General features: G+C 40.1%; 1 protein-coding gene across 12 annotated transcripts in view; it reads left to right on the top strand.

The window, feature by feature from the left end:
• Positions 1–13,086, top strand: part of PPFIBP1 (PPFIA binding protein 1) — a 172,197-nt gene extending 159,111 nt beyond the window's left edge. For all 12 annotated transcript variants that reach the window (XM_029953376.1, XM_029953385.1, XM_029953384.1 and 9 more), the window contains 9 exons: positions 874–1,024; positions 1,693–1,804; positions 1,917–2,005; positions 5,003–5,125; positions 6,154–6,279; positions 6,848–7,036; positions 8,774–8,953; positions 11,074–11,139; positions 11,279–13,086. In XM_029953376.1, coding sequence (XP_029809236.1) covers positions 874–1,024; positions 1,693–1,804; positions 1,917–2,005; positions 5,003–5,125; positions 6,154–6,279; positions 6,848–7,036; positions 8,774–8,953; positions 11,074–11,139; positions 11,279–11,365 — 1,123 coding nt within the window. In that variant the 3' untranslated portion in view covers positions 11,366–13,086. The remainder of the gene's footprint in view (positions 1–873; positions 1,025–1,692; positions 1,805–1,916; positions 2,006–5,002; positions 5,126–6,153; positions 6,280–6,847; positions 7,037–8,773; positions 8,954–11,073; positions 11,140–11,278) is intronic.
• The last annotated feature ends 163 nt before the right edge of the window (positions 13,087–13,249 follow it).

Raw genomic sequence — 13,249 nt, 5'->3', positions numbered from 1 at the left:
ACCCTTATCCCAGTTTAGGGCTGGTCTGAAATTACTACACTGACCTACTAAGAATAAAGAGGGTGGGGTTGGCAAACATCTAGTACAAACATTGATACTAAATCTTTTGAATGTGATAATGGGGTAGAAACCTTTTAAACATGGTCCCTCCCACCCATGCAGAAGACTGGACACAAGTTTCACCAAGGAGGACTTCGAACACTGAAGACTCTCGTTTGCCATATGCTCTCTTTGTGCACAGTAGAGCACCTCCTTGTGCTGTTAAAAAAAAAAAAAAAAAAAGTCTTATTTACAAGACACCAGTTTTTTCAGAGGAACATATTATTTATGTGTCAAAGTAAAAAATTTAAAAAAACACAGAACTTTGCTTTGAGTACATTTATCTTTTTTGTTGTTGTTTTGTTGTTTACATTTTTCTATACTCAATGATGGCGTACTGCTCTCTTCCCATGGATTACCACCTAGAGAGAAATCATAATTCTGCTCAAGTTATTCCAAGTTAGACTTGATTTCTTTCAGTCTAACCTAGTGATTTCTGTTTGGAAATTCACTTCAAACAGCACTGGTTGAAACAAGTACAGTGACTTGATTATTCTTTCAACTTGGTTTTCTTTCGTATGACACATTCTTGCTCAATAACATTGAATCTTTTATACTTACATCTGAAATAAAAACTGTGGTCTTATAAGGTAACTTTCAACTCCAGTGCCACTTCCTCCTCCTCCTCCAAATATGTCCGGAAGCTTTCCAGGGTCAAATGGGTACCACCAGGGAATCCCCATGTCAGTTCAATATATAGTTGTTCAGTCTTGATGTTAAGCCACAGGGTCGGCCTTTGAATCGTTTTTCATACAGTTGTTCCTTTTTCTGTAGTGACTTGGACATGCCATTTGCCAAATGGACCAAGGAGCAGGTTTGCAATTGGCTTGTGGAACAAGGCTTAGGGTCCTACCTGAACTCCGGAAAGCATTGGATTGCATCTGGCCAAACACTTTTGCAGGCTTCTCAACAAGATCTAGAGAAGGTGACTGCTTCTCTGTTGCATTTAGACAATGGATACTGAGAAAGAGAGAGACTATGAATGTCATATAGTTTTATACCCCAGAAAGGGGAGTGGGTAGAGCCATTCAGTAGTCTTGAAAACATTTGTGTTTTCTGCCTCACACTTTTTTTTTTTTTTAAATCTCATGGGCTTAACAAGAAGGACCTGGTCTTAATGATTCCTTATGAAACATGTAAGCCACTGGGCATTTTAATGAGAAATAGTTGTATAGACATAATAATAAATCTTAGGCTCATATTTCTCAATCATTCTGTGGCTTAGCATGGAACCCACTTCTCACTGTAAAATATGCAATTCAACTTTATGTTAAGGGAGGTGAAAGGAGCCCTACATCTTATTCTAATTTTTTCACATTTTTTCCTAATTATTTAACAGGCTGCAATCCCAGTCTTGTGAAGGAAGGAGCCTATTAGGGAGTGCAGCATGCCACTGAACTAATCGCAGTGGCCTTGGCTTTCTAGAGGCCTTTTGTTCAGCAGCATCTTACTAGCCTGAGTCGGTACACAATTTAATGGGATTGTTGAATCTTTAACACTAGCTTCCCTTGGGAAGAATTTGCATTTTTTGCCAGTGGCATCCAGCCCATATGGACAGAATTATAAAGCCAGTGTTTCTGCTTATTATTTCAGGAACTTGGAATTAAACATTCACTTCATCGAAAGAAACTCCAGCTAGCCCTGCAAGCCCTGGGATCTGAAGAAGAGACCAATCATGGAAAGCTGGATTTCAACTGGGTCACTAGTAAGAGGGTTCATTCATTCATAATGAATGAAAAAGTAAAGCTGCTTTTTCTTTTCAGTCATAAGTACAGGTGTTCTGTGCCTCACGAACAGCACTGATTTCTCTCCTTTAGGATGGTTGGATGATATTGGTCTCCCCCAGTACAAGACGCAGTTTGACGAAGGGCGAGTAGATGGTCGAATGCTCCATTACATGACTGTTGTGAGTGATTTACTCCCGAGTTTTTTTTGGAGGTGGGAGGGGAGGTAAAATTGTATTTCTCTGAAAAACACAGAAATAGAGTGAGTAAAATACATTGTTTTCACAATGATTTCACCAGAGATTGAAGGTGTTGCCTTAACTTGAGAAGAGCAGGAATGTTTTCTGTTAAGTTGAAGTTGTAGGATTTGATGGTTGCAACACTACTAGGAAATTTGAAACCCTGATTTAAGCTGGGTGAAACCTAATCTAAACTAAGCTGTCCATGGGGCGCCTGGGCAGCTCAGTCAGTTAAGTGTCCAACTCTGGATTTCTGCTCAGGTCACGATCTCACAATTTGTGAGCTCAAGCAGCCCATTGGGCTCCGTGCTGACAGCACAGAGCCTGCTTGGGATTCTCTCCCCCCACCCCTTCTCTTCCTCCCAAAATAAATAAATAAACTTTAAAAAAATAAACTAAGCTGTCCAGAGAGTTGATTTTATATGTATTCAACAATGTAGACACTGAAGTGCACACTTTGTGTAAAGTTCCTAGTATGTGAATTATATCCAAGAAAGATGTTTAAAAACTACAAAGTAGAGTTTTGAAGCCCTGGGAGTCTCTGAGTTACACATTCCTATATGCACAGTCCACTCAGAAGAGAGCGCCCGTCTGACCTGACATCTGCAGGTACTTGTCTTCTCTCCTCCCTTCCACTTTTGAGACTAAGACCTGAAACCTGCTTCCTTTCCCACGTCAGCTCCGTTCCACTAGGGCAGAAGTCACCAGGGTAAAGAAGAAAGTAGGGTGAGGTAGACTACCTCTGATTCCATCATTATTGTTTCATATTTTTAGCCCTTTATCCAAGAGGTGGAAGGACTTTTCCCTACTTTACAGCAGTGGGGAGAGACAGATCCCAGGAGAACCTGTTCTAGATTCCATCGGGCTATTAGTGTACTATTACGTTAGATGCTTTTATTTAAAGGGCTTTTTGTCAGCGAGGCTCTGGAACCACCTACCATAGTATCTTCCTCAAGTAAGTTGAAAGTTTCAAACATCTAATTTTTCAATGCCAAACTTAGGTTCATCTCATGGACTTTGTTTTCTTCTTTATCATTGAACCCAAGCCCTTACCTTGGTGGGCACGTAACGTAAGCCTGCTTGCAATAACACCCAACATGTGGTACGTTGAGCATTTACTGTGTAACAGCCACTCTCTTGCAAGCGCTGTATTTATATTTATACTCATGTCTCAGCAGAACTTGAGTTAGCACTCTTGCTACCCCCAGTTTTTAGATGAGGGAGTGAAAGAATTGAGAAATTGGGTGGCTTAGCCAAGTTTCCACAGCGAGGAAGTAGTAGAAAGTCACAGAGCATCTGAGCCCAGGCTATTTTCAGATTCCTGCTCTTAATAATAGCTCAGCTTAGAACAAACTTAGTAAATTTTTGCCTGTCTGTCTAGGTATAAGTTTGTTCTGCAGGAATGTGAGTGGAGTCAGGCTTAAAACACAAAGAAAGTGCACGTAACTTTCGTGCTTATAGAAGAGTATATTATCTTAGAGATTTTGGCCCCAGGAGTCCCAAGTCACAAAAATTCTGTTTGCATGTGGTATCCTGGGTTGGATCCTGGAACAGAGAAAGGACCTGGTGGAAAAACTGGTGAAATTTGAATTAAACCTGCAGTTTAGTTATCATTTTTTTGTAGTCTATGTTAACGCCTTCGTTTTGGTGACTTTATCATGGTTACATAAGTTGTTAACATTAAGGGAAGCTGAGAGAAGGGTATATGGGCGTTTGCTGTATCTTTGGCAACTCTTTGGTAAATCTAAAATTACTTAAAAATAAAAGATATTTTTAAATCTAAAAAAAAGTCTGTTTTGATTTAAAACAGCCCCTGCTTTTAAAATCCCTTAAGCTAAAATAATTAACCTTGTGTTTACATTTCAATCGTTATGCATTTAAATTTTTTTAATCTGATAGACTTTAATTAGTTGAAAATAGCCCACATGGAAATATTTCGAATGGGTATCTCAATCTTGGATTAAAATATGTAAAATGCCCTTTCTAGTTACCATAAAGCACTGCCTTTAAGAAATTTATCCAGAAATTTTTCAGGAAAATGTATTTGCTCGGTGAGTAGCTTTAAGAATTCAGCCAATTATCTAATATTTTTATTTAAAAACGGTTTCTATAATAGATCTGTTTCCCCTGCTGACCCCCACCCCCCAAGAAGCATGCTATCAGTAAGGTGGCCTAAAATAGATGTTTTTCTTGTTTAATTTTCTGGATGTGTTTGGAAGTAGACTGATGCTTATCTTGACCCTGCCCTCCACCTCACCTTCTGAAGTAATTTGTTTTGGTGTGTTTGGTATATCTGTAACATTCCCAATAACCACAGACTGGCGAAAATTACCCCTTCAAGGAACCTACAGTGATCTATGTTGCTGGTGCTTCTTTTTAATGCTCACCAAAACCTTTGCATTGATCGACACAAGTCCAAAATCATTCACAATGTCTGCTAGTTAAAGCATAATAATCCAGGACTAGAGATTACTTGAGGTTGGGGGAACAGTATAACAGAGGCATTCCTCTGGTTTTCCCTAAAACAGTGATGTGCCTTAGCTTAGAAAGCCAAGCTGGGAGCGTCGGAGAACATCACGTGCTCTTACACATCACTTCAAAGAGACAGTGACCCAGCAGGTGCTTTTCAAACTGTTCAGAGCTGTGGGTCCTATGATCCTATCTCAGAATGTCTGGAAGAGAGAGAAACAGGTGGAAGTTAGCTTCCATTGGAACATTAATTTTATTTTGTTTTGTTTTTTAATATATTGGGATCCTGGAGAGGATTTTGTTTGAAACAGGTAAAAGGGTTCTTTCACTAAATAATAGGTTTTGAAAACACTGACAAGCACTCAAGGCATTTTGGTAGGGGGGCTTTTCTACTTAAGCTCATGCTTTCTGAGAGTTCTCTGAGAAGATCCTTAGAGCTCAGCAAGTTCCTCTTTTTGTTCTTTTTCGCAGGATGACTTATTGTCTTTGAAGGTTGTGAGCGTGCTGCACCATCTCAGTATCAAAAGGGCTATCCAGGTCCTGAGGATCAATAACTTTGAACCAAACTGTCTGCGGAGGCGGCCATCTGATGAGGTAGCACCTGAGGTTCAGATTTATTACACACCCTGCACTTCCCATGCACGGAACTGCGTGTGTGTGTGTGTGTGTGTGTGTGTGTGTGTGTGTGTGTGTGTTCGCGCGCAGAGCCAACACCCATTTCTTTGCGGAGCCTGCAGGAGAGGCTTCTGGTTTCCTCAGAGCTTGCAATCCAGCCTCATTCCCTCCTGGGGCTTTGTTTTCCTACATTCCTGCTGTTCCCCCATGACGGTTCCACCTGTGTAACTAAAGCACAAAGATTGTTTTATTACCCTTCCTCATTTTCTTGGATATATTTTATCTTCCTACTTCCTTAATCCACAGAGTTAAATAGCACTATAAAAACTTGGTTTTCTTGGGGTGGCTGGGTGGCTCAGTCGGTTCAGTGTCCAACTCTTTGACTCTTCCAACTGTGAGGTCATGATCTCACAGTTCATGAGTTCGAGCCTCATGTTGGTCTGTGTTGCTGATAGCATGGAGCCTACCTGGGACTCTCTCTCCCTCTCTCTCTCCTTCTCTCTCTGTCTCTGCTCCCCCCCCAAATAAATAAATAAATTTAAAAAAAAAGACTTGCTTTCCTAAAGCAATGCTTTATTAGGTTTTTTTTTTAATGTTTATTTATTATTGAGAGACAGAGAGAGACAGAGCATGAGCATGGAAGGGTCATGGAGCAGAGGAGACACCAAATCCAAAGCAGGCTCCAGGCTCTGAGCTGTCAGCACAGAGCCCAACGCGGGGCTCGAACCCACAAACCATGAGATCATGACCTGACCCGAAGTCGGCGCTTAACCGACTGAGCCACCCAGACAACCCTGCTTTATTACTTTGTCAAAAAGTTTGAAACCATGACATGGATGCCTTAAAATAAAATTCAGACTAGTTAAACCCCTTTTCACTCTTTCTGTAAACACTTAGTGGGATATGAAGTAACTGCTCTTTGCGCAGACTGTTTAGAGCATGCAGTTTTACTATTTGGAATCCCATAGTCAGTGACCGAAGCTCTTGGTGTGTATTTAATCTAATAGAGTAGCATAACCCCATCAGAGGTGCAGCAGTGGACCAACCATCGCGTGATGGAGTGGCTGCGCTCCGTGGACTTGGCAGAATATGCCCCCAATCTCCGTGGCAGTGGTGTTCATGGTGGGCTCATGGTAAGACTCGGTTTTAATTTAAAAATTGACTTCTTATCATTTTTTTTGTCCATTAGTCTAATGAGTAGGATATCATCAGTTTGCTTGTCATATCCTAGAATCATCTAACTGAACCCACCGATTCAATTCTAATGAGTCTTTACTTTTCAAGTATTTTTTCCCCATGTTTTTTATTTATATCCTATAATGCTAGATCAGATTTAAATCTGTTTCTCATTTATTATCCCTTATGGTGGGTCACATCTGGCCACTGGCCTTCCTATTGATCATGTTTTGAAATACCTACAGACAGACAGATGATATTTCTGCACATTGATGTTGTGTAAGGAGCTGGCTTCCAAAGGCATCCCAAAGACCGCTCCAGAGAGCTAGAAGCCTACCTTTGGGAATGCCCAGATGTCAAGAGCAGCTCCACTTCCCACTCACTCAGGCAAGATAAAGAAAGGATGTGTAGCTTGAAGATCGAGGTTCATACTCAGTCTGTCTCAGTGGGTAGTTGAGGGGTCGTTGGTGATAACTAAATGAAAGAGCTTTGTAAATTATAAAGCAATCTTAATTTTTCTTCTAGGTCCTAGAACCTCGTTTTAATGTAGAAACAATGGCTCAGTTATTGAACATCCCACCAAGTAAGACCCTCTTGCGAAGACATTTGGCCACTCATTTCAACCTGCTGATCGGTGCTGAGGCCCAGCACCAAAAGCGTGACGCCATGGAGTTACCAGATTATGTACTTCTAACAGCCACTGCCAAAGTGAAGGTCGGTCCAAGCTTGTGCCTTCTAATAATTGGTTAAAGCAAAAACATTTTTTTTTTTAACCCATCTGGGCCAGGTATTTTTGTAGGACTTAAAAAGTTTTGTAGATGAATTGATAGTCTGTGCATCTTTAAGAGTAAGTAAGAAAATGTGTTTTTGAGAGTTTCTTTCTGGGGGCTTCTTTATTCAAGATATTTATTTTATTGGAGTTACCAATAATGAAGAGTATAATGTTGGCATGCAGTAGATACATTGTGAATACAATGTATCTTGGGCTCAACTATTGATTGCAGTTGCTCTGTGGATAAAACGTTCTAAGATGAGGATTTCTTCTCACACAGTTTCAACTTATCTGGCTTACGGTTGACCAACCTTGAAAGTTAGAAAAAGATATTTAAGAAATGATTCAAGGTAGACCAACTGAGAATGGCTATATCCAGATTTACCCAGATACATTTGTCATACCAAATTCAGACTACTTTTTCTTCTTTGAAATCACTTCTCTGTGGGGGGCACCTGGGTGGCTTAGTTGGTTGAGCATCTGACTTCTGTTCAGGTCATGATCTCACAGTTTGTAGGTTCGAGCCCCATGTCAGGCTCTGTGCTGACAGCTTAGACTGCTTCAGATTCTATCTCCTTCTTTCTCTCTCTCCCTCCCCTGCTTGCTCACTGTCTCTGTCTCTCTCTCTCTCAAAAAATATTTTTAAAAAATTAAAAAAAATTAATTTCTCTGTGCACTCTTCTGAGTCTGTTATCTCAACCGGCAATGTGGAGATAGGATTTATTAGCCTCTCCACAAATATGTACCCAGTTCTTTACATACATACATATAATGTATGTATAAAATAATATATTTTTTAACCTCTTCTACCTTCCTGACACTTTCTCTTTAGCTCTCTTTCTCCCTTAAAAGATGTACCAGATTTGAGAGATTATGTTGTACCTAAATTCTCAGCATCATGGGACACCTGGGTGGCTCAGTCAGTTAGGCGTCCAACTCTTGATCTCTGCTCAAGTCATGATCTCACAAACTGTGAGATTGAGTCCTGTGTCGGGCTCTATGCTGACAGCATGGAGCCTGCTTGGGATTCTCTCTCTCCCTCTCTTTTTCTCGGTCACTCCCCTGCTCTCTTTCTCTCAAAATAAATAAAATAAGCATTAGGAAAAGAAAATTCTCTGCATCAGCCTCATCACCATCTGCTTAACAGACACAGAGACTACTCGATGACTAAAATGGAATTTTTCTTCCAAGCATCACTGGAAATTCTCTCTCCAAATGAGCGAGGATTCTTTTAACAGCCACCAATTCTGTTATGGAAGCATAACAGGCATATACGATAATCATAGCTTCCCCGAAAGGAAAGTACAAGTCAGAACCGTTTTCTTCTGCTGATCTTAGAGGGAAAATCTTGCAAAATTGGATTCATCTCTGAGGTATCTCATTGTATGAGGTCCTGTTTAATCAAAACCAAGGCTCTTGGCATGCTTGATTTTTCACCGTGACCAGCCAGCAAATGGGTATGAATGAGAATAAGCTTAGTCTCCTGAGATTATAACAAGGACTACTTATCGTATCTGGTGTGTCAGTCATACACCCAGGATGCTTTTATGTTTGTTACACCAGTGCAATCATCCAATTGCTTTCTTCTGTCATCGGAATGAATAATTAAATTATGCATATTATCGATCCTTTGTCTTATGAATTTTATGAAATCCTTGGATGTTTGCTTTATTTTAAAGCCAAAGAAACTGACCTTCAGCAATTTTGGGAATCTGAGAAAGAAGAAACAGGAAGATGGGGAAGAATATGTTTGTCCAATGGAATTGGGACAGGCATCAGGAAGTACATGTAAGAAAGGATTTAAAACTGGCTTGGATATGCGCCTGTATGACGAAGATGATCTAGACCGGTTAGAACAGGTGAGTGCAACACTATATACCTATTTGAAAGTTCCTCAGCATTGAAACGCTAAGTGGAGTCTTCATGCACTATGTCTACTAATCAGTTTTTCCTCAAATACCAAAAAATAAAGATGATGATAAAGTAATAGTCAACAACTTCCAGATTGCTTATATGTCCCAGGCACTATCCTGAGCACGTAACATATATTAACTTTCATGGTGGCCTTGAAACCGACAGAGCATTTACCCTCATTCTAGAGAGAAGGAAACTGAGGCATAGATTCAGTAGCTTACCCAAGATAGAAGAGCTGCTCGAAGAACTGAGGTTCCAACCTGCCAGGCGAGCTCCAAAGCCTGGGCTGTTCACCAATGTTATACCATCTCTGGATTAAGGAAATCTGTGTTTTAAGTCAAGTTAGAAATACACAGCTCAGTTAGCCTTATCAGTATGAAGTCATAGATTTGAATACTACCCTTTAAACACCAGTGCTTTGCATGTACCCCAATGTTCATAGCAGCAATGTCAACAATAGCCCAAACATGGAAAAAGCCTAAATGCCCATCACCTGATGAGTGGATCAAGAAGATGTGGTATATATACACAATGGAGTACTGCATGGCAATGAGAAAGAATGAAATATGGCCATTTGTAGGAAAGTGGATGGACCTTGAGGGTGTCATGCTAAGCGAAATAAGCCAGGCAGAGAAAGACAGATACCATATGTTTGCACTCATAGGTCCAGCAGGAAATTTTCAGAATGATCTAGCTTCAAGAAAAGCAAGCAGTTAGTAGTGCTTAAGAAAAACTGATTCAGTATCTAATGGATAGTTGATACCTGTCACAACACAGCATTTTATATACTGTTAAGTGAAACTGCAATACAATCTAAGTTTATTTTGAGAGTGTTTGCTGTATAATTGGATTTAATGAAATGTTTAGAGGTGCAGTAGGCATGACTTTGAGTAGATAATGAAAGAAAATGCAAAATGCTAATTGATTCATGATGTGGTTTCATCTTAGCTTGGGCAAACCATGCAGTATTTAATATATAGTAGCAGAATATTTACTATTGAAGCTTGAAAAAAAAAGAAATATTTAAGTTGAAAGTGACTTGGTCATTGTATTAGGAGATGTTCTTTATTAATAAGGCTGCTCATTTATTTTCTGGTTTGCTTTTTGGGGATGAGAGAGCAGTCCCATTGGCCTGGAACTCTACTAAACTCAATGACCTATCAGTTTACTGCCTGGACTTTTGAAAATGACCATTACTGAGATACTATTAATAGCTAGAGCTATGAATAACTTACTTTACTACTTTACCTACATGCTTTGTTTTTTCCTTTGGCAGTTTCATTAAAATCTGATTGTGTAAAAAAAATAAATAAATAAACCACTCAGCTGACCAGTGGGGGGAAAAATAAATAAATAAACACCAGTGCTTTGGTGTCATTGTCAACATCAGAGCACTGGGCCAAATGTGGCAGTACTGTTTCATCTAGTATTTAATGTCCAGTTACAGTAATGAAAGGAGGTTTCATCAGAAATGTTCTGTTGTGGGGCACCTGGGTGGCTCTGTTGGTGAAGCATCTGACTTTTCTTTTCTTTTTTCTCTTCTCTTCTTTTCTTTTCTTTTCCGTTCATTTGTTTATTTTCAGGAGAGCACAAGTGGGGGAGGGGCAGAGAGAGGGAGACAGAGGATCTGAAGCTGGCTCTGTGCTGACAGCAGTGAGCTCAATATGGGGCTCAAACTCAAGAACCATGAGATCATGACCTGAGCTGAGGTCAGATGCTCAACTGACTGAGCCACCCAGGTGCCCCTGACTTGCTTTCTGCTCACGTCATGATCTCACGGTTGGTGGGATTGAGCCCCACATCGGGCTTTGTGCTGGCAGCATGGGGCCTGCTTAGAATTCTCTCTCTCTCTCTCTCTCTCTCTCTCTCTCTGCTCCTCTCCCTTCCCCTCCCTCTGTCTCTCTCTCTCAAAATAAACAAACATTTAAAAAAAAGAGAGAAGTGTTCTGTTGCTCCCATTCCATTCAATATGACTTGCGTTATTTCTTCTTAGACTTTTGCTCACTTTGCTATGCGTTCTTTGAAATTGTGCAAATGAGGTCATGTTATGGTATGTTCTTTGCAGATGGAAGATTCAGAAGGGACAGTGAGACAGATAGGTGCATTCTCCGAAGGCATCAATAATCTAACAGTAAGTCTATGAAATGAATTTAAAATGTTAATTCTCAAAGATATGTTTAAGTCCCAAAGGACTCCATGCTTCATGGAGGATGTGTAGCTCTGAGCGCTTGGCTCCCAGTGTATGTGACGCCTGTCTCCTTGTTTCCCAGCACATGTTAAAGGAGGACGACATGTTCAGAGACTTCGCCGCCCGTTCCCCCAGTGCCAGCATCACCGACGAAGACTCCAACGTTTAACCCACGGCCCTCGATGAGCAGGAGGAGCCCCTTCTCCACCTTCTTTCACAAACCCTCACGGAGCGCATAACAAGCAGCAGGTTGTATATTGTCTGTAATTCCAGCTTCTCGTGTGGAAGTGGAAACGGAAAGCAGGGGGTCCATGCCCGTTCTGAAGATGCCATGAAAAATGAGACACTGGTGAATGAGACGATAATCGTTTTTCCTCTATTTAATGTACAAATCTGTGATATATTATATTTAAAGTATTGCATTTAATGTGAGTGTTTTGGTGTCGTGTCACCATTCCCCTTCGCAGTGTGCAGGGTGTGGGAAGCAGGAAGCAGTAGTCTGCGAGTGATTCTGTCACATCCGCTCGGGTGACAGCACTGCAGCCATGAAAGCAGAGCATCCTCTGCTTTCAGAATCAATAGGTGGAATTTCTTTAAGCCTTCAGTGTGCCCGCTAAGTGCCAGCCTCACCTCCACTTGCCTCCTGTGGTCCTTTTTTATATATTTTTCTAAATATGTGTATATATTTAGTACATAGAAAACAGAATTGTATCTTGTGACATAAAGCAGATGGTGAAAAGCAACCATAGTGATCAGAATTTTCATGGACCAGCTGGTTTCATGGAAAGGCTGGGATGGTCAGTCCTTCTCCACAAGTGAGTTGTAACGCTGTTGATCATCCCGACTAAATTAGTGTATTTGAAAAACCCCTTCTTTGATGACACATCACGAAATTATTGAAGAGTTTAGAAGTTCAACCTTAGTCTTGGATCCTGTTACCTGCAAAGGAGGAACTCCAGGGAGTTTAAATACTGACTTGAATGCATTCAGGAGTTCCCCCAAAATGTAGAAAAAGAAATGATTTCTGAAGAAACCAAAACAAAACAAAAACCTTTACAGTATTAAGCTTCGTATTTTCCTCTTTGCTAAATAGTTCATTACATCAAAATATGAACAGTCTACTTTGTTATGAACTGTACATTTCTCAGGCTTTCAATGAATGGGATTTTTTTTAAGAAGCTGACTATTTGAACATTTTGTCTCAGAGTTCAGTAACTCTGAGGTTACAAAAATGAGTTTTATAATGGCTTTATTGGGATAAGAAAATGTAGTTCACGTTGTTCGATAGCACAGGGTCCAAATATCATTTATCAAGAAATAGCTGTGTTTATCACTTTTTAAGGGGTATTTAAAAACACTGTTCTGTATTTTATTCACTACTATATCACTTCTCTTATCGCCAACTTGGGAAAGACAGGTTTTCACAAGCTGGCATGGGGCGAGCAGCGGCCCGTTTCCCTGCCAACGTCAGGGGTGTGACCGCGCAAGCTACTAGCGGGTTATCAAGCTTCTCAACAAGCTAACTAAATCGCTGTCAAACTAAATTGCTGTTTATTCATTACTAAAATGATTTGATGCTAATAATTATCTTTTGCTCCCTACTAGTCATTGTTTGTAACTGTATCGGACTCTTACATATTAGTGTTTTATTTTAAGGTGAACATCTGTCACCATTTGAAAACCAATTGTTTATTGAAACCTGGTTAAAAAGTACCAGGAGACTGTTATAGATGCCAAATATTCTTTATTCAGGACAGTGTAACATAACTGATGATATGTGATGAAGTTAAGATTTTTTTGACGATATATATTTTATTTACAAAATATTGTACACTTCTGATATTATCATATGAAAAGAAATAAAGTCAATTGGCAATTGCCTCATTTTTATTGTCTGTTACCTTATTTTCTTTGTTCAGAATACCCACGAGGCTTTCTTTCTGGTATAGAGAACAGTGACACAAATGCTTTATAATTCACAAACTCCCATACATTCATTGAGGGGAGGGTTATAGCATGTATCAACAGGTAGAAATTTGAGGACTTGGAGGAA

Source organism: Suricata suricatta, chromosome 10, assembly GCF_006229205.1.
Source record: "Suricata suricatta isolate VVHF042 chromosome 10, meerkat_22Aug2017_6uvM2_HiC, whole genome shotgun sequence".
NCBI classification, from domain to species: domain Eukaryota; kingdom Metazoa; phylum Chordata; class Mammalia; order Carnivora; family Herpestidae; genus Suricata; species Suricata suricatta.
The sequence above is the reverse complement of the archived record's forward strand: the minus strand, read 5'-3'. Positions and strand labels throughout refer to the sequence as shown.